The sequence below is a fragment of the Bactrocera tryoni genome, chromosome 5, assembly GCF_016617805.1.
Source record: "Bactrocera tryoni isolate S06 chromosome 5, CSIRO_BtryS06_freeze2, whole genome shotgun sequence".
NCBI lineage: Eukaryota > Metazoa > Arthropoda > Insecta > Diptera > Tephritidae > Bactrocera > Bactrocera tryoni.
The window spans coordinates 58,114,401-58,137,110 of NC_052503.1; the positions used below are offsets into that span (position 1 = coordinate 58,114,401).

A 22,710-nucleotide genomic window follows, 5' to 3' on the forward strand; every position below is an offset into this window, starting at 1 on the left:
CACTTGTTATAAGTAATATGTATGTATGTATGTATAAAATCTATATGAGAGATAACCTTATAATATAAATAATTGCGGTCCGCTATTCAAACCATATAATGAGGGCTTTTTGAAAGTATTATAACAAAGTTGGCTACAAACCGGTTAGGTCGTTTTTTTTTTTACTTTTCCGAGAATTATTATGTCATTATGTTTATGTTCATTATAATATATGGTGACTAACTGCCACAAGAAAAGTCATCGTTAATCAAAGAAAAATTACATTAAGAGTAAATTATGCACATCGAAGTTGCTTATTACATTTCGAAGTTTTCTTCAATTGCAAACAAAACTCATTACAATACATCCGCGATTACTTCACTTTTCAGCTGACGTTAGAACTCAAACTCATTATGCAATCATTAATACTTTCCTACTTAGTTATGATTGCAAATACAGTTTAAGATTGAATCCTAATTCTCACTTTTTTATTTATGCAATATTTTATGAATTATCTATATTCTGATTCAATAGTCCATCTGTGGAATTTGCCTAATATTGTATTTTTGACACTAACAAAAAAGCGGAAGCTTATATTAATTTTTTAATCGGGTTCCAAACACAGATAACCGCTGTTAAACCGTTTCCCTGTACGAACTGGTAACTACATTTACCGCTTTCTTATATTCAATAGGAACTTGTGTGGAAGATATCAAGTTTTGGTTTGCATACCTCCACGTTTATTTCTGTCGTAGATGAAAACCACTTATAAAGTAAATAAACCGCTTAGAGTCGTTATTATTCTCTTAATATTCTTATAAAATCAAGATATTAACCATAAATATGAGGAAAATCTGAAAGTGATTAAGCGATTAAAGGTATGTCTACCAAACTTTTCGGCAATTAATAAGTTTGTACCTATTTGTAACACCGTATAAATATTTCGACGATCCCTACGACGTAGAACCTTTACAACCACGTAGAAATATTTTCACTTGAAACTTTTTTCTTAACAGCCCATGGACTGCCTCATAAATAAGAAATGCCCATCAAACCCTTTCTTGTTTAATATAATTGTTTAAACTTCATATTAGGCACTTTAAAATTGAAATGAAATTGAAAATTGTTTTTCACGATTGGTGAATTTCTTTATAACGATTTTGCGATTTACATTTTTTTTAATTTTTACTATAGTTGGCAACACTGAACTGAGCAAACCCAAAATTGCCAGTATAAACTTTTGTTGGTCTCAGAGAAGAAAGCCTTCACCTGTTTGAAGACTTTAGCGGCACAAGATAATAAGATAATTTACCGAAGCCTAAAAGTATACTACTAATTTATATGAATAATTATTCACAAGTTGCCAAATTATTTTCATTATTTAATATTAATTCAAATACGTGACGCAATTTATAATAGCAATACCAATCAAAAATCACTATAACCATCCACCTTATTGAAGAATTAGCCAAAAAGCTTTAGGAAATGGAAATAATAGGAACAAAACTTTATTTAAAGATAAATGCGATAAAATTTTAAAATCTAAAGCTACAGTCCTAGGAAGTAAACGAACAAAGAAGGCTTAGCTAGAGAAACTGAACTGATTTAAAAGAAGTAGACATCTACATAAGTGTATCAAAACCAATTTTTCTAGCAAGAATATATCTTAGTATAGCTTTCAGAATAATTAAAGTGATTCTAATTTACATGATTCTTATCATTCCAAATATATAACTAATGAATGTAAGAACAAAAATTAATTACACTAAGTGCCGACAATAGAATCAGCATGTTTTTGGTAGCATTCGATCCCATGGAGAACATAAAGAGATTTACGAAATCAAAATTGCTTTAAAACAATTGCATCTGTAGAGCCGGTAAAACTTCCTAAGAGGATACTACAATACAAGTATTGGCAATCATTTGTGAAACCTACTTAGGTTGCCTTTTACATTTCGAGGGAAAACAAAAACAAGCATTAATCATCTAAAACACTTTATTGTTTTACAAAATATTCTCAATTAAAACCTTCACTTTCAACCAAGTGTCGAAGAACCTTAGTCACTAAACCGTCTCTTCAGATTTGGGAAAATGTTGACCTCTTTTATTTTCATTTATTTTTTTCGTACGGGAATAACAATAAGTCAATCGGTACCAAGTCAGAACTAAGTACGGTGGATTTCTCACCAAATCGATGGATTAAGTGCTAAAAAAGGCAATTGTTTCAGTCGATGTGTTAGAGCTCGCATTGTCGTGGTGAAGAGAGATTCATCTTGGGCGGTTTTCTTGATTTCTTAAAACACACCTGCAAGAAAATAGTTGTGTAGCACTCAGAATTTACTGTTCTGCGTTCTGCAACCATGATATGTAAAAATTATACGTGTCACGTTGTCTTACACGTATTTCGAAGACCGTTATCGTGTTTTTTTAACATTGTGGGATGCAACGTAAAACAGATTTTTCTACAATTTGCATTTTTCCGGAACATTAACTGATGTTGGGCAACTTTATTGAAATTTGTCGATTGAATTTACCAAATCATCGATAAACACTGTTCCTTGATGGAGATATCATTGCAGAGATGAATATTTTAAATTACTGTAAATAACATAAATAGTGCTGTAAGTCAAAACATCCTGAGTAGCTTTATAGGTTTCAAGCCACAATAGTGACTACGGAGTTAACAGTCCACTCTCATTTACCTCTATATATATTCCTTATGACTATAATGCACTACAGTCAACCGGAAGTTATGCATTCTCGACGGCCTATCATCATATTAGTACGCAGAGAGCCAAAAGTTGCCAGATCTGTCAATTAATTAGGTTTATGAACCTAACGTGGATCCAATCTACTTAACTTATGGAGAAAGCGTCATCTATAAACACAAAAAAGACGGCCTTGTGCATTAAACGTACAGATTGATGAGGCTGCAGAAAGATCATGGAAAACTATGAAAGTAGATACGACTCTATCAAGCGTGTTCTGTATATCGCACAGTTTCAATTCGGTTGAGAAATGACAATTCATCCGATTTATTTAGTATTTAAGCATATGTACGAGTACTTCCTTAGGGAAAGATTAAAAAAAAGATAAGTATTTCCTTAAAATTCCATACTTTACAACCACTTTATCAAAAGTACAACTATAAATTGTTAGTATCATGTCTATATTATCTCGTATATGGTAATTACGGGTATTGCCTAAAATATTCATGGGAATAGGGTTCTGGTTAATGTTGTTTAAATGTATTTATTATAAATAGTGAACTAAAGAGCTTCCAAAAAATATTATTTAAATATCACAATGCAACAGCCTCCATATAAATGCATTAGAAAAACGGAAAAGAGAACACTTCCAACTGGAATGCGCACAAGTGCACTTTCCGGAACTAATTCTTATTAACTTTATTAGTCAAAAAGTAGGCGCTCAGCATATTTATACTCGGCCTCAACGTTTACTATTTACCGTTTTTTCATTATTTATAGTTTTCGTCTTTTTTGCTTACTTTTTGTTTACTTTGGCCGCATTTGGCCAATATTATAATTTAACCATATTGATGTTGGCGCTGCCCGTGCCTAGGCCGTTTTCCAAGTTGAGACGCAGATCCTTGAATAGCTGCTAACCAAACCAATGCCAACCGCACACCAACCGCTCTCGGCGCGCTCCCCAAGTAAGCGCAAATAAATTCCGAAAAATATTGCAAAAGTTTTGCCACCGCGACTGTGGCAAGGCCAGACGTACCGTTGCAACGGCAGAGCGGTCAAATACTAATGCCAATAGTGAAGGCGCCTAAACTTTCTCGGCAATGTGTCCATGCAGCGTAAGTTTTCGCTTCGCAGCGCAAATTGTGAGACCGATAGGAAGAAATTGGATTTCGCGCTTTCGCGAAAATTTACTGGAAATTCGATTGAAAATTTGCATTTCCGCCCCGGCAGGTCCCACTGTGTGCGAGACCACCGTGCGCATTGTGCACCAATTGCTGCATGCCACACATTACCGCTGGCCAAATTTCCAATCATTTTTGCGTATTCTGGTGGACTCTACTCTGTTCTTTCTGCGTCTACATAATATTATTTTATTTACATTTATTTTCGCCTGCAATTTGGTAAATTTGATTTGACGTTTCAACACAAAGGCCAGCAGTTTTCCACAATTTTTAACAAAGCATATATATGTATGCGTGGATAATAATTGGAAATGTTGCGCAAATTCGAAAAAAATTTTACTGATCTCCAATTTGCAGATTCGTCAATATTATTCTCAAATTACTTATTTTTTCGAGTTAACTTCTTAATGATCTAAATAAACCTTAATAAGTTAAGGAAGGAACTGAAGATTTTATTCCCAAAGTAACCAATTTAACCTACATATATGTACATATGTATTTACATTTGATGGCAATAGTATGTTGGTTTGAAACAGAACGAGAAAGATAACAAATTCATATTGGTTGCAGATACATATTTAGAAATCCCTCGCAATCTATATCTTGTGGATGTATGTAAGTGGGTAGCAGTACCTACAAGTATCGTTGAAGCCGAATAATCATCCGAAATGTAAGATGTAAATTCATAGATTAAAGAAAGAAATGAAATTAAATTTTCGATAATGAAAAGTGTGATTGTTTCCTGATTTTATTTTTTTCGCATTAAGTCCTTCAAACCTGGGCTGAAATTTTATCAATTTAGTTGTTTAAGGGGAATACAATGTAGTAGCAGTCGAAGTAGTCAACACTTAATTTACATGAAAAAACCACTAAAAGGTGAGGCTTCAAAAAGTAATCGTCTAATAACTAGGCATATAGTATAATATATATGTAGTACTGCATATATTATATGAAAGAACTCTTTCGCAAAAAGGGATGTCAGTCTATTATTCTATATTTTGCATATACTTTATTAGCTTCCATTCCGCCGAACGAATTTAATCGTATCTTTCCGTCTATAATTGTTAACTCCCTAGAGAGTAGATAACATGTAAGAGTATGAAGCAATCGGTTCCACCCGAATTTATCTCTCCTTACTTGTTTTGTTTATCTTGGACCATTAAATTACCAGACCTGCTCATTGTTTTACTAACTTGTTTACCTTTGAGACACTTTAAGGAGGTAAAGGACTGTTAGAACTTTGGGCACAATTATCATAAGCAGCTCAATCATGTCTACCATAAATGTGACACTGACGCAGTAATGTTTCTTTCGTTGAATAATTTTTTATTCTTGCATTGCATTAAAAAACTTAAACTTTAACAAAAATCATAAAAAGCACATAAGCGCCAAATTAATCGTATAAGAATTAGGAGATTCCCATAACTCAAAGTCGCTTGAAATCATAACCACCATAACCACACACGAGTCCATTTGTCTAATCAGGCCTTCTGGCATCTTAAGGCATAAATTTAGTGCCGATAACGATATCTGATGCGACGCACAGTCTTATAACGGTAGCCATCTTGAGCTAGCTCGGCACTTTTCGCCGCTGGCACTTCTGCAATATCATTACTGGGAGGTAAGTATTCACCATTTGGGGCATCAACGCTTTTAGCAGCGGCAATGTCTTCTGCAGCTTCAACTTCACGACGGTTACGACGGTACTTTAAACGACGCACAGTTTTATAACGGTAGCCATCTTGAGCCAGCTCGGTACTTTTCACCTCCGGCACTTCAGCAATATCATTACTTGGGGGTAAGTATTCACCATTTGGGGCATCAACGCTTTCAGCGGCCGCAACTTCTTCAGCGGCCTCAGCCTCACGACGATGACGACGGTACTTCAAGCGACGCACGGCCTTATAACGATAACCATCATCACCTAAGATAGTCTTTAACTCCGGTGCCAACTCAACTTCTACAGGAGGTAAGTATTCAGCAGATGGCAGGGAAGTTAATTCAGAGACATCACGGCGATGACGTGCACGGTATCTCAAACGACGTACAGTCTTGTAAAGGTAACCATCGTCAGCGACTCGAGTTTCAGCACCCTCTGGTGGTAAATATTCAGCGCTGGGCTCGACAACTGGTGGCAAATATTCAACGGAAGGCGCTTCACGACGATGACGGTGTACTTTGAAACGTCTCACAGTTTTGTATCTATAACCATCTTCAGCTACACGAGTCTCAGCGCCCTCCGGTGGGATATATTCGGAGGATGGTTCAGCTACTGGCGGTAGATATTCCTCTGAAGGTACCTCACGACGATGACGGTACTTCAGACGACGCACTGCCTTATAACGGTAACCATCATCGGCAAGTGGCGTCGATTCTTCACCGACTGGTGACAAATACTCAGCGGACGGCTCGACACTGTCAATAGGAAGAGATTGAGCAAAGGCCAGCGATGCCAGACCCACAGCGAATGTCACCACAAAGAGTTTCTGCAAATTTGACTTAAATCTTTAGATATATTATTTTATTGGTAATGTAATATTTGGTCTCACCATTTTATGTTTTCTGTTATAAACCCCCTTTTAACAAATTTGAAAATTCGTTAAATGAAACTGTTGTAGAACTTAACACTTCGCCGATGCTAAGCTCAATGAGGATGTTGCTCGATGGTACAGAATATTTATTTATAGCTGCTCTGATTATGTAAGAAATTTAATTAAAATATTGAGTAATTGAACAAAAGCAACAACAATTGTGGAGGAAGACATGGATATAACCAAAAAAAAATAAAAAATTATGTATGTGGAACATTTATAGAAAAGCAACCAACAAAATTATAACAAAATAGGAACGTCGATAATGGCAGCGGTTTCAAGTGTTCTTCGAGTGGTCCAAGTTATTAAATGACGTTAGCGAGTACACAAACATTTTGCATTTTCGAGCATAATGACGGCATAGGCACTTAAGCGAAGTTTATAAATTTACTCTAAGAGCAATTTCGTTTTTATGTTTACTATGTATGGAAATTCGCAAATATTCGCTTGACTCCTTTTTAATCTGTACATTGAAACACTTATTCTTCAAAAATTATTGCATCACGAATTAATTCTGATTTCCAATTTTTTTCCATATTAAAATGTTCTCTACAAAGTGTACGTACCTCATATTCACAATAATTATTATAATTATCATTAGTTCGAAAGCTTTAGTTTGATTCCAGAAGGAAAAAGTTCCAGAAAATTTAGGTAAGGTCATGGAAGACTTGCCCGAAAATATGTATATATCCATATGTTCCTTTGCTATATTTACCAGCATACATCAACTTCATTTTACATCCATAATTATTTAAAAATCTTGTTGATGTTTTTGTAGTCACAGCCATTTCTCGACGTTCACTGCGTCCATCGCTTCAAACCTGATATGACTTTTGTAGAATTCAGCTCCTTTCTTCAGAATAGTGCCCCATTTGAACTTATTTAAAATATATTATAGTACATACATATAATAAATTGAAAAGACCAAAAAATCATTATTTTTTGACTTAGATTAACACGGGAGAGAGACATATACAAAAGTAAATTCTTCAGTAATATTATATTTGGTTGGAAAATATCTCCCTTCCACCTTTTTGTCTTTTGAATTTCGCGGCTATGTTTAAAGCGCTACAGAGGTCGTATCTGGCAATACTGTACATATTTAAAACGTCTTCACATAACCTACAAAACGACGCTATGCATGATTAGTTTGGATATTGCGTTCAACAGTTATAGACGTGTAAACATGAAGTTCACTAACGCCGAAATTCGCGCTATTTGAAAGTTTTCCTTCGTTAAAGGCAAATCCGCTAGAGAAACATTCCGTGAGATTAATGGTGTTTTGGAGGATGGTACTCTATCACTTCGAACTGCGAAGGAATGGTTTCGGAGATTCAGAGCGGGTGACTAAAGTTCAAAAATTGTATATAAGTACATTATAAATATATGTATGTACAAGGTGCGCAATTTTTGGTCGTCAGTCAATTTCTGCGGAACAAACCGTGCACACACCTTTCGTAAAACCAAGTGTGCGTTCAAAATGCGATAAATCGATGTTTTGGAGATATTCAATTTCATTTTCATGAATTTCAATAATGAGTTCGGCTGATTTTTGATGAGTTCAAGCATAGTTTCGATGGAATTTCCAGTGATCACGGATTTTGATTGGCCCACATGTTGATTGTCATTTATGTCCTCACGACCACTTTGAAAACGTTCAAACCACTCGTGCACTCTGCTACGGGATAGGCAATCATTGCCATAAACTTTTTTCATCAATTGAAACATTTCGGTAAAAGTTTTACCAATTTTAAAACAAAATTCAATGTTGGCTCTTTGTTCGAAGCTCATTTTCGCACCGATAACTTCACTTCCAATAAATGAAATGTCATGTTCTCACTGAACAATCGATAAAGATAATTCTGACCTTGTCCGTGAGTGAAACCTAGAAGATATTGTTCGTTTAATGAATTACGGTGAAAAAAATCATAATACTAACAAATCGGTGGCGTTTAAAAAAGAAATGCATTTTTCCAAAAATTTTGTCATTTTTGCCCAGCCAAAAATGGTTTTTTATCAGATCAAGTAATTGTTAACTATATGCAGAACAGGTAAAAAAAATATGCTAGTTATCGAGTCATTTGTCCCGAGTAATCACTCAAGCAACTTTGAAACTTAATCCTTTTCATTGAATTTTGTGATCGAAAAAACTTTTGTTCTCTGTTATGTGTTAATAATTCTAGGTTTAGGCCAAGGTCTAGCGCCCGCGCTAATAATAGAAAATTTAGGTGGATATGCTATTTGTTTGATATGCCACTTAATGGTTGTTTTTGATTAAAACCCCTGATTCTATTTTGTTTTTATAACATTTTTTACTAGTATTGCAAAATTAACAAGTAAAGAAGGGCTAAGTTCGGCTGTAATCGAACATTTTATACTCTTGCAACTTGCAGGAATCAAAGTCAGGGAAATACCTTAAGGTGTGAAACGTAAACCAAAGGATCGGAATCCAAGCAATTTTATATATGTATACATATAATATATATAACTCATACACTGACCCACAAATTCGGTATAAAGTTCGTTAGAAAAACTAAAATAATTTTAAGTAGTACATGAGAGTTGGGACCCCATTTTATCTATTTTTGCCATTACGTAATACATAACTTGCTGCATATTAGAAAAATGTTCCCTGGGTTTCATTAAGGTACATCACTTACAATCACCAATATGGAGTAAAGCGTAATATGCATAATAATATTAACCAGTAAGGAAGGGCTAAGTTTGGTTAAGACCGAAGATTTTGTACTCTCACAACTTGCAAAAGTCAAAACTAGTAAAATAACTTAAGGATGCAAAACGTTAACCAGAGAATCGGAATCCAAGTAGGTCCAGTAGATATCGGTTATATCCAATTTTTATAATGTAACAAGTAAGGAAGGGCTGAGTTCGGGTGTCACCGAACATTTTATACTCTCGCATGATAAAGTGATAATAATTTACATATTTTTTTATTTTGCTGTAAAATCAATTAGATTAGATTAGATCAATTTGTGTACCATAAGTAGGCGGCGCCACGCCAATTTTTAATTTTTAAAGAAAACCTTGGTGTAGCTTCCTTCAATCATTTCTTCCGTAAAACAAGACTATAATACTCTCCTTAGCAACTTTGTTGCGAGAGTATAAAAACAAAGAAATCAGTACAGGCGGTATTTGCAATCTCTCTGCATATGGGCAATTATTTCGATGCGAACAAAAAATTGTATAAAAGAAATAGAATATAAAAATGTATTTAGTTTAACTTAGTTAGAACATAAAGCAACTAAAAATTAAAAATATTTCACTTCAAGTTCATATTATATTGATGTATTGTAGAAAATATATAATTATGTATGTAATTGTGTCAGTTCATTTCCTTAGAAAATAACACATGTACACATCCAAAGTTACTTACAAAAATATGTTGTTTTCTTCTGGCTGTTTTTCAGAACTTTCTAGGATTATATTTTTACTATTTTCAAAAGTAATGTGTAGCCTGTAATGTGTCAGATTGCGCGAACACTTTCTCATCTTCAGTTGAATTTTCATTGACTGTCATACATCCGCAACAATATCCTCGTCGGACATGGTTCCAAAGAGGCCAGGCTCATTATCACATTGAATTTATTCGTAGTCAAGTTGGCGCCATTCATAGTTTTCGGCTTCAGTAGCTGAAATCTCATCTTTAATTTTTCCAATGCCTGCCTGAAATGAACAATTTTTCTTTTAATTTATACCAAGTTAAACATGAAATCTACCTTTTTCAAACCCTTACTAGTTGTTTGTTGCTTAATTAGAAAATTGACATCTGTCTATATCAGTTTTAGGTGATATAAACAACCGTTAAGATGAAACCATGTGTAGAAGTTCACGCCCGTTAGGAAAGTTCTCTGAGAGCCATTCACTTGGAAGTGGCCATAAACGAGAAACGGAAGCGAAGAACGTATCTTTGGAAAAAACGGTTGGTAAATTCAGCTTCCATGATAAAACATTCCTAAATGGGTTAAGACTGATCGGCTTCGCCAGGGCCCGAAATATGTTATTTTGTAGTACTAATTTCTAGCATAGGGAAATTCATCAAGCTTCCGGGCTGTCTCCGGATCGAAAACCTACCAACCTGATCGATAATGTTGTAATACACGGAAGGCACGTCTCCAGTCTTTTAGACATTGACTCGGAGCACTATCTCGTTGCATAAAACGCACGTCAGCAAGCACAAGGAAAGTTCGACGTCGAGAAAGAGGTTTCAGACAAGGCGACTCCCTTTCGTGCGATTTCTTCAATCTACTCATGGAGAAAATAATTCAAGCTGCAGAACTAAATAGAAAAGGTACCATCTTTTATAAGAGTGTACAGCTGCTGGCGTTAGTTCTGCTTTCAACAAGCACAAGGAAAGTTCGACGTCGAGAAAGAGGTTTCAGACAAGGCGACTCCCTTTCGTGCGATTTCTTCAATCTACTCATGGAGAAAATAATTCAAGCTGCAGAACTAAATAGAAAAGGTACCATCTTTTATAAGAGTGTACAGCTGCTGGCGTTAGTTCTGCTTACAACAGACTGGACAAGGAAGCAAAGCAAATAGGTCTGGCAGTGAAAGAGGGCAAGACGAAATATCTCCTGTCATCAAACAAACAGTCGTCGCATTCACGACTATGCTCCCACGTCACTGTTGACAGTCATAACTTTGAAGTCGTAGATAATTTCGTGTATCTTGGAACCAGTATAAACACCACCAACAATGTCAGCCTGGAAATCCAGCTGTCCAGTAAAGTCTTCTCTTGACGAACAAAAACCAAACTCTCATTATTCACGTCCTGCTATATGGAGCAGAGGTATGGACGATGACAACAACTGATGAGTCGACGATGCGAGTTTTCGAGAGAAAGGTTCAGCGAAGGATTTATGGTCCTTTGCGCGTTGACCACGGCGAATATCGCTTTCGATGGATCGATGAACTGTATGAGATATACGATGACATTGACATAGTTCAGCAAATTAAAAGACAGCGGCTACGCAGGCTAGGTCATGTTGTCCGAATGGACGAAAACACTCCAGCTCTGAAAGTATTCGACACAGTTCCCGCCGGGGGAAGCAGAGGAAGAGGAAGACCTTAATTTCCTTAGAAAGACCTTTTGGAGAAGGACCTGGCTACACTTGGAATCTCCAATTGGAGCCAAACAGAAGGAAGAACTACTGGCGCGCTGTTCTAAACTCGTTTATAACCGCGCAAGCAATATCTAAGCCAAAAAAGAAAAAGAAGTACAATCGTTGAGTGAACAAAACTATTATACTATAGTACTCTGTATCAACATGTTGAAAGTAGAACATCCCAACCCTATGTCAGTGCACGCACTTTAGTTGATAATTGAAAACATATATTTGTAACAGAAATGACTATCAATTGTTATAAGAACCAAATTTACAATTTATTGACAAAGTACATATAAATATCTAATATACAGAAATACAAAGTAGATACATTTTCCAATGTCATCCATAGGGTTAGGGATTAGAAACTTGACGTATTTTTTAGTTGTTCTAAAGCAAGGATTTAAATTTTTGGATAAAATTAACAACATTGGGTTTGATAACAACAGGTATATTCTACATAGAGTAGGTCATTTGTTTTTATAAGACCAGTACATATCTTCGTTTGCATACCACTACAGAGTTTTTAAATCTGGAAACTCAGATGTACTTAGTTTATATAAGAATATATAATACAGGGTTTGTTCAGAAAGTAACTGTACTTCGGAGCAGGAATAAAGGGATGTCCAACTAATTCCAGTGTGAGAGCGCCTCAAAATTAGCGTTTTTTATAACATTTTCCATTATGGCCAGATTGAACAAAATAATAATTTTTGGGCATTTAAATTAAAACACCCAACATTTAGTATGAATAAAAATTACTATATAGTGGTTATTTATTATATGGAGAAACTATTTAAATCTTTTTAAAGTATATTAGAACAACTGATTTTTGACCTTTCAATATCCAATAAAAGGGTTTAAGCTTGTTAGCTCTCAATCATTAAATGTTTTTAATCATTTTCCATTGAATATAATATTATTATGCTTCAAATTACGAAACATTTCATCAAATATCTTTAAATTTCACAAATGTTTTAATTTTCATTGTTCTACATTTTTTATAAGTGGTCTTGAACGATGCAACAAATCCCTCCGTTTACATATCTTTTTGGTAAGTTTTCAATCTGGCCATCGCTCGTTTCCAATTACTAAACGTCAAAACCTCCTGGGGTCGAATCGTTACATCCGTGAACGTATCACTCGTCACGTAAAAGCCTGTATTTCGTATTATGACGTACGTGGTCGTAACGCTTCTATCGTGATCTAGCATGATGACATACGTGAACGAGTATACAAACGTATCCGTTCGTTCGAATCGTCGCTCGAACGCGAACTACCAATCGTAATAGCCAAATTTATGGAAATGTGAGCAAAATTTTTTAAAATTTTAAGTGTTTTATAATTTTTAGTAATAAAGGACATAAACAGGAAAGCAATGAATGGAATATCTCATTAAAAATTAAAAAAAAAAATATTTATATGAACAAAATTTTTGTATTTTATTTGACAATAAAAATAAAATTATTTATAAGGTTAAGGACATATACATTTTTTAGTTAAATGTATTAAAGAATACTTTATTTGATCTCTTATCGTTTGGTCGATTGCGGCGAAGCGGTTCGCTACCCCAGTGTCCATTTCTTGTGTGAGATAAGAATCGTAATTTTGAGGGTCGCAACTTGTTGTAAATTTTATGCAGATATTATGTAATGCCTCACAAACGTTGGCAAAACTTCCACCTTTGTGGGGTGATACCTTCCTCTCTTGCCTAAAATCCTAAAATTCTCCATCGTGTTTTTAAGATTCCGATGCTTTGTTCAACGATACATCTACAAAGAAAATTTTGTTAATGAGGATTCATATATTTTTTTTATACCTACGCTATTGCTACGATCTCTTAGCTATCTTCGCACTATTTTTTTATGCCCATCACTTTCACTAGAGCTCAAATAAAAAAACAAAGTTGGATTCATTTTGATATTTCTGATTTACTTCTGTTAGTTTATTGAAAATTTCGCAACAGTTTTGACAGTTCCACATCTATTGTGACCTAAAAATACGATCCAAAGCAATGTGGAATTTAAAAACTATTGTAAATTGAAAATACATTACGATCCGTTTGCTATCGTATGTCATAATGCCAATCACCGCATACGATTGACGTATCACGTAATTTTCTTTCGTATGTTTGCCGATCCGTGCACGGATGTAACGATTCGACCCCTGAACTCGATCAACTGTCAAAGTTCAGGAGGTTTTGAAGTTTAGCAGTTGTTCTCTCACTTCCAGTGACATCTCTTTATCTCTGCTTCGGAGCGTGCACCCACCGACTGGATTCTGTATAGGTCGTACCTAGCTAACGAACGAGCGGCTGGTCAGTTGTCTCCGAGCACCTGGAGAGTAAGAACAAAGATTTTCACGCGACGTGCTTCTGTGAGTGGTGCAAGCCAAAAATGCAGCGTTCGTTAAAGCGACTAAATTCTATGTGAAACTAACTACTATGAAAATCTGCGACAGAAACGTTTGATATGATCAAGCAGGCTTATCCAGATGTTGCTTTAGCCCTTCTTGAAGGGCTGGGAAAGGGTCGCTTATGAATGAGCTAATCCATAGTGAAAATTATGCTCATTGTCTTTTTTGACATCAAAGGCATTGTCTACCATGAATGTTTTCCTCATGCACAAACCGTCAACGCCAAGTTGTACGTAGAAGTCCTCAAGATACTCAAAAGAAAGGTCAATCAGGTCTACTCAGTCCTATTACTTTTCAGACAAACCCTGTAACACTTGCAAAATGTTCATCACTGAGCTCTCTACCATAAATGCAAATAAATAATTGGGAGTTAAAACGAAATAATATGGGAAACATATGTAGCCATAGAACAATCCAAAGGTTACAATCAAAATTCGTTTCAAATCGGTAAAGCATTTTGCGATATTACTCCTAAAAACCATCAGAGCCATACACATTACCAAATTTGGAACCGATTCACATATAAGTAAGCCATTATTTCATCCGTTTGGTTATATTTATAGTCCATAGAATTGTTAATAAAGCAGTCTTCGCCAATAAGTGAAATTACTTATGTGATACGTGGTTATGTTCGAATCATATGCCAGGTTCGCGAAATGATTTCTGTCCTTCCCCATATCACAGTTACTACATATAGAAAAAAATTTTTAATTACTAACTAACTTGAACACTTTATATTATATTGTATAACATGAATTTAGTGATGTGACAAGAATTCGATCTCCCGTCAGCAATACCAACGTATTAGGGTGTCAAGGAACACCAACATAATTCGTATTTCTGCTCCTTTCTGTATATTTAGATAGAGCAATGTATATGTACATATATTTCAAAACAATAAGTAATGACTATTCGAATATTCGAAAAATACGAGTTAGCTGTTGATCCGAATACTACAGACATATACATATATAGTACTTAATATTCGGTTGGGAAAATCGGTTTTTTATCCGGATTTGAGTAGTATTTAGTTTAATGTACGACTATCTGAAATAACACTGTTAACATTGCCTTATATGATCTGACATATGCCAATTCCTGCCAATATTCCCTACAACCTACTTATTCTTTAGATTGTTTAGTGTGTCAGTAATTTCCAGTAATACCCAAACATTATATTCATATGGAAAGTTTTTGAAAAATGTGCATCAAATACACCAATCTCTTTCAAGATCTTTCATATGAAGTAAATAGTAAAGATAAAAGTAATAAGTCATACACAATTTGTGTTTGAATAAATTTTATTATTCTTGCATTTTATTTCTTAATATAACAAACTAATTGTAAAGTGTAATCGTACACGTGGGACTATTTCATTTTAAAATTCCATATCTCAAATATATCATATTTTCACATCATATCTTCGCAATCACAACCATTTACTTGACACTCATCATTTAACATGCGGGTTCATTAGGTTTGTACAGTCTACTGACGATGGCGGTACTTCAAGCGACGCACTGTTTTATAACGATAACCATCTTGAGCCAATTCAGCACTCTTCACCTCTGGTACTTCAGCAACATCATTACTAGGTGGCAAGTATTCACCATTGGGGGCATCAACGCTTTCAGCGGCGGCAACTTCTTCAGCAGCCTCAGCTTCACGACGATGACGGCGGTACTTCAAACGACGCACAGTCTTATAACGATAACCCTCGTCACCTAAGACGGTCTTCAACTCCGGTGCCAACTCAACTTCTACAGGAGGTAAGTATTCAGCAGATGGCAATTCAGAGACATCACGACGATGACGAGCACGGAATCTCAAACGACGTACTGTCTTATAACGGTAACCATCGTCAGCGACACGGGTTTCAGCACCCTCTGGTGGTAAATATTCAGCGCTGGGCTCGACCACTGGTGGCAAATATTCAACGGAAGGAGCTTCACGGCGATGACGGTGTACTTTGAAACGTCTCACAGTTTTGTATCTATAACCGTCTTCAGCTACACGAGTCTCAGCGCCCTCCGGTGGTATATATTCGGAGGATGGTTCAGCTACTGGCGGTAAATATTCCTCTGAAGGTAACTCACGACGATGACGGTACTTCAGACGGCGCACTGCCTTATAACGGTACCCATCATCGGCAAGTGGTGCCGATTCATCACCGACTGGTGGCAAATACTCGGCTGAGGGCTCAGCTGGTGCTGATTGGGCGATGGCACATGCAATAAAGCACGCAGCGAGTGCGACTGCGAAGAGTTTCTGTGGATGATGGACATTAAGAAATTTCAAAGTTGACGGACCTTTAAACAATAGTTATTATTTGAATGGGTGTTAAGTAGTATTGTGGTATTAAGTAATTGGGATAGGTTGGAACAGTTTTATACTTTGTACTCACCATTTTCTTGTTATCCTTATGTGTAGCCTGTCAAGTTATAAATTTTTATTATATTTTTCCGAATTTTTGAACTGAACACTCAGCAGTTGCTAAACTCAATGATGACACTATCGAGGCATTTAGAATATTTATAGTTGGCTAGATCAGTCAAAGCGAAGTGAAAATGATTGTGGTTGCCAAGTCAAGTCATATACTTCAATACAAATAAAGTACCTACTGAAGTAATTATGAATTTATAAAAACAAAACACCTAAATAAGACAATAACCACATTCCAGGTACTTCTGTAAGTTTACCTGGATCTGTGTTGGGCAATAGAAGCGCTGAAAATGGTAACAGCTTGAAGTGGGCATCAACTGCCCAAATTACTAAATGTAGATATGGTACATTCACTCACATATACATATGTATGTATGTATTAACGCTATGGCTAACAATTTATGGCAACTACGAGTACAATGGGGCTTACAAATTTATTTATCTATTTTCAACTCCTCCATGAAAATTTCTTTATTTATTATCATTTTGAAGGGTACTTGTGCAAATTTGATAGAATTATTAACATTTAAACATAAGTTTCCGATCCGGTTTTTCAAGTGGCCCATGGTTCAGCGCTGTCCAACTACTATGTATGTGCATAAGTATGTATGGTAAGTAATAACCACAGCGACGCTATTCATTTGGACCGCTGGCTGTGTGTTGTAATTGGCTACTGTTCACCTGATGCCACTTTAGGCCACCAAATTGATCGATCTGAATTCTACCATTATGGTTTAATGTTTCACGAATACACATACGAATCATTTGTTGACGTAAATAACGCTAAACTGGTGAACGATTAAGCATTAAAGCAGAAAAAAGAAGAGGATAAAATGCTAAATCATGTTATCAGCTTATTTGTTTTGAACTCATCCCTACAATCTTAACAAACATAGGTAGTTGCTAAGACAAATTCTATGTATGGTAGATCTTCTTGATGGTTTGGCTCATCAAGCACTATTTATTGAGTTATAGCTTTCATAATAAAATAAATTAGCAAAAAAAGGAAACAAAGCGAACGCGATCTCAAAGTTCTTAAGTGGCATTGTATTACGTAATTCATATTTCAATCAAGAGTGGAGCATTGGAAATGTAATCAGCGAAGAACAATTACTTCGATTTCGCTAAACTGACCTTGGCTGGAGTGTATTGCTCGCAAAGGTACAAACTTCTACAACTGCCGTCAATTCTTTGCATAAATGTTCTAAAATTACATTTCTATAATATCAAGTTTAATTACAAATATGATATATTTGGCATGTACATTGCAAACAAATTTACTTTTTTGATGCCTAATTCCGCAATTGGAATCCAAATTAAGGCTTGTAGTCGATTGGTTGAAAGGTGAGGTGGTAAAAATGCCTGAACGCAAGCGACTACACTGAAGTCATCAATATGTTCATTATGATCCTAGGTGAGTCTCAGCTTGATCAAACTAAAATCACAATATTTCTATTGGGTTCTGAGATAAAGATAGTAGCATAGACCGACCAAATTATAAAAGAATCAAAACCTCATTAGGATCAAAATCTACTGCATTCTTGTTGATATTATTTTAGGTTTTTCCTATCGTGTATTACTGCCGAGCATTGTATATCAGGGAAGTATAGATGAGTCCTCATGCAAGGAAATGTTTTATCTGGTTTTCGTGAAGAAGAAAACAAATTTAAAATTTCGATTAGATAATTATAATAAACAATACCTATTTTAGCCAAATTATGGAAAATGTTCAGTACATATTGTCAATATCATCTGCGATAGCAATTTTTTAATTAAAAATAAATAATATATGAAGAAATTAACATACCAAAGAAAGCTCCTAACTGCTGGTAAAACAATAAAAAATTGTAAATTGTAAAAATTTTTTTCTGTGATACTTTAGGAACTCAAAAATACACGTTTTGTAGACATTGTTGGTCCAAAATTATTTAAACCAATGCATGAAGAGTGAAAGCTTTAGCAAAGGCTTAGACTTAGTCCTCGTTATTGAGGTGGTAGCAAACACCGAATATACTAAATACTACTTTGGCGACCTACTATCTTCGTTCAGAGAATGATGTTTCGTTCGTAGAGGTATTATAGTTTTAATTAATGATATCTCTCTCTTAAAAACTGAAAAATTTTAAGATGTTCTTTAATTGGTATCGTCAAATCCGATGTGAAAAGCGGTTAAACTCTACCATTTGATTCAGTTTCGCTTATTTCTGTTAAAGAATATATTCAAAAGCAGGAAAGTTCGAAAGCTTGGAAACACTCTCAATGTATCTGTGCAGAAAACTCGCAACATTTATTTGTTAAACATAAGGAAAAACAAGTAAAGACGAGCTAAGTTCGTGTGCAATCAAATATTTTAGACTCTTACAACTTGCAAGAATCAAAGCAAGGAATATTCCTTCAGGTGGCGGCAAAACTTCATATTATATATAAAGTGTGTTGCGAAAGAATTAGACTTAGTTTTATTGCTATATTTTAGTTCGCGTCAGCTAAAATTATATTAAAAACATTTTCAATTGAGTGACACCCATGTGATACTAACTCGGCTGAAGAGGATAAATTTTATATATTGAGTTAGTGTGGGAAACGCCGTACATAGTTTCGAAATTTTTTATATTTAGGATATGAGTTTAGACCAAGCGCTAAACCATATAATTTTTAAGGAAAACATGTTCACTTAGCTTCATTGAAATATCACGCATTTGACTATTTGGAAAAACGGAAATCATTTGATTGGGTGTATTGCGAGCAGAGAAAGAAATTAATTTGGACATTGCTCAGGTATACTTTAAAACGTATTTCCAAAAATTTTTTCAAATCACACACTCACTTGTTCCCTGGGTTTCATTAACATGTCTCAAATACCATCACCTATCCTATAGGTAAAGTCAACAGGATGTTCGAAAAACCTGATGTTAGTTATATGGGGGCCAGTCAAGTTTTCTCTCGATTTTATTTTTAAGCAGAAAAATACACTGATAAGTTTAAAATACGTCCTTTCATTTTCGTTGAGATAACTCACATTTTGGCCTATATATGCGGTACGAAGTCACCAGGAAATTTGAAAATCCATCCTCAGAGGTAAAATTTAATGTCTCTGTTGTATTTAGTTATTCAGTATAACCTTATATCTTTCTCAATTAGTTTTAGGTGATACGTACAACCATTCGTTGAACAAAACTATTATATAGTACTCTGTAGCAATATATTTCAAGAGCATAAAAGACTTTTTAACTATAAAGTGCAATTTTTGAATCTTTTGGATGTCTTCCTACCCATGACCCGCGAAGTGTAATTATGCATCCATCGCAACTAGAATCAACCTACACCCCACCATAGTTAAGCAAATCTCACCAAATTACAATGAATAAGCTTAACGTAATGTGGATATTCGAGTATGTGCACGTTTGGTGTAAGCTCATAAATCTGGAACAACAAACTTTAATGGGCAGTAAAGCAAAGCACACCGGATCAAACAAAACCAACAAAATCCGCAGCGGCAAAGTGTAAATGCGTTTTTTATGTTCTGTGGTTATCCCAATAATCAAAGCAAAAGTTATGCCATATAAAATTGCCAAAAAAGCAAAAATAACAAAAGTCCACATGCAGCATTATTTTCTGATATTGCGTGGACACTCATTCACACATGGGAACTAAAAGGGCAAGCATGTCGAACAAGCATTTATGCAAGTGCAGCAAATGCTTAAACGTTCAATTGATTGGAAATGCGCACATGATTCATAATTAATAAACTGCGAATATTTTCACAGATTAATTTCACCTCGCCGACAACAAACCACGCAAATCACCTGAAGGTGATCGGCCGGGCCGTGCCCAGCGGCTGGTGGTTAACGAGCCAAGTAAATTACCCCTGTGTGTACTACCTATGAGTTATGTGCATAGGGATGCATGGAAAGGCAAACACCGCCAGAGCACCGATATCATACTTTGTTACAATTCAGCTGTTATTAGCGATTTTCAACCAGGAATGCCATTACTCATCACAATTCGAAAATGCTATCAGCACCAAAGCAATGCCCCACTTGGTATATACATACATATACAAGTAAAAGGGTACGTGATTCGAAAAATGTTGCCATTACCTTCACTCAGATGATAAACTTTAGTAGTTTTCCATTCTGATATTAGCATACGCCAACTTACTCAAGTAAACTTAGTATTTGGATAGGTCCGTTTCCTTTGAGTCAAAATTCCCGATATATCAAAATGTATTGAGATCATCATAACTCTCCTAGACAACCTGTGCTCATAAGAACTAATTAAATTAATTAAAATACTTATAAAAAGCAAAAAGGGGGAATCCATTTACATTGATAAAAGATACAGATAAATCTGAGATGATCCTGGTGGAATCAAATATTCAAATCTAATAAAACTGGCTTATAGTCATTTTGCGACTATTAAGTTAGAGCCTGTTTTTTGCTAATTTTGGGTTGCTAAAACCGAAAGTGATAGTAAACAATTTTTGTTATGTAGCCAAGATGTGTAGAGGTCGAATCACCATCATTTACTAAAACGACAAAAATAGCTGGAGGTGATGCAATTTTTGAACTCAAATTCGTAATCAGAACACCTCAAATATCCGACAGACCCCTTGGCGCATTAGTCGTAAATTTTTCCTTCAGATTTGTTGAGTAGTATAAAATAAACGTGAGAAGCCCAGTTAAACGACATTGTAACAATTGTCAGCAGTAGCAGATTACAGCAATATCATATATGAACGCTGCTGATTTTATTTTAATAGCTCGAAAATTTCTCTATTCACCCTTTCGACAAAGCGGCAATGGAAATTTAAGCAAAATCAGAGAGTACAGAAATATTACATACATATATATATGGTAACTCTACTAGATACTTGACTGAACGTCTCCTTCATTTTGAAGTTGGATGCGGACGGTTTATGTATTTTATGAGAATCACTTTCACTTTTTGCTTTCATGTCAAAAGTACGCGGAAATGTTTGGCTATGCCTAGAACTTAACTACCAAGAAAAAATAGTTTAATCAAAAATTGGAAACAGGTCATTCCTTGTGACGTCGCTTATGGCCTGACCCTAGAAATGTACTTCATAATACGGAAAATGTAAAAACTTCAGGCTCCATCCAACTGCAATTTTTATCAACAATGAACCTTACAAACAAATAAACCGCCCAGACGGGCCTAGTGGTGACCATGTAAACAATTCAATGCCACAAATCCTGCCGGTGCTTTAAATAAATACAATAAAACACCAAAAGGTCGGGGTAATAATGGGTGGTTAAGCGTTTATAAATACATAGATTTGTATGGGGTTGTCCTGCGGAAACTTTATTTACATTTAAACATCTACCATAGTTTTACGCGTACATTTATACATATTTACATGTGAAGGGAATCAACGCTGCCGTCTACAGAGAGATAGAGTGAAAAAGAGCCGCGTTGAAATTCCCAATCAACAGTCAACTCCCAACGGGACACACACAACTTGTTTGCTATTATTTCCCCTTCGAAAAATGTCTGATTGGGCTGGTTTAAAGTTAAACAATATGTTGTTGTTAGGCTTTTTGTTGTTAATTTTTTACTGTTTACAATGCGCTCAAAAGCTTAACAAGTGCGTATGCATCTACATATACTTGCATCTGCACATTTGGTACTGAATCCTGCGCCTTAGTCACCTTTTAACCGGATATACTTATTTGTTTCTGCCCCTCTGCGCTTCATTGCTTGTTTGTCTATCAGAAATTCATTCATTTTGCAATTTGCACACATAGTTTAACAAAAATGTAGCGAAATAAAAAATAAATAACAAACATTGTAAAAGTGACATCAACAATGACCATAACAATTACAATACCAACAAAGCCTATCTGCTCTGATTAACGTCAATGGCCAATTTCAGACTTTGCTAAATGAATACTACATATTCCGTTAACAGGTACATTTTTTGTACCTTTGGACATACTAAATATACAATGTAGAAAACATACATATGTAGATAACCAGAAGAAAAGCATGGAAATTTCCTGCAACTAAATACGTAGTGAAAAAAAAAATACCCACAAGGAACTTAATAACAAAAACCCTCGTCCGTCAAAAAAATTCTTTCTGACCTTATTCGGTAGCCAATTTACTTTGACATTACTATTAGCCGTCATCGATCTCCTCTCGCCTTTCATCAAAGTCATTATCGGAGTATTTATATTGAAATGAATTCGATATAAGAATAAATGCGGATACCAAGTTATGTTTTTAGATTTAAGATTCTTAATGCTAT

The 22,710-nt window shown here is 35.3% G+C and overlaps 1 protein-coding gene across 1 annotated transcript; it reads right to left on the bottom strand.

Annotated features, from left to right (window-relative positions):
* Positions 1–5,379: 5,379 nt before the first annotated feature.
* Positions 5,380–19,290, bottom strand: LOC120778374. The gene is made up of 4 exons (XM_040110160.1): positions 19,267–19,290; positions 16,405–16,431; positions 15,493–16,268; positions 5,380–6,373 (listed from the first exon to the last, which is right to left on the bottom strand). Exons 1-4 carry the CDS (start codon positions 19,288–19,290, stop codon positions 5,380–5,382), a joined length of 1,821 nt encoding a protein of 606 aa, XP_039966094.1.
* Positions 19,291–22,710: the final 3,420 nt, after the last annotated feature.

Bases quoted from the DNA above. Each gene is read 5' to 3' on its own strand.
- LOC120778374 (XM_040110160.1), bottom strand. From the start codon at position 19,290: ATGTTAATGAAACCCAGGGAACAA. The intron at 16,269-16,404 runs GTGAGTACAAAG...CATCATCCACAG, and splicing joins ATAAGGATAACAAGAAAATG to AAACTCTTCGCAGTCGCACT. The intron at 6,374-15,492 runs GTAGACTGTACA...ATATATCTAAAG, and splicing joins TTGAAGTACCGCCATCGTCA to ATTTAAGTCAAATTTGCAGA.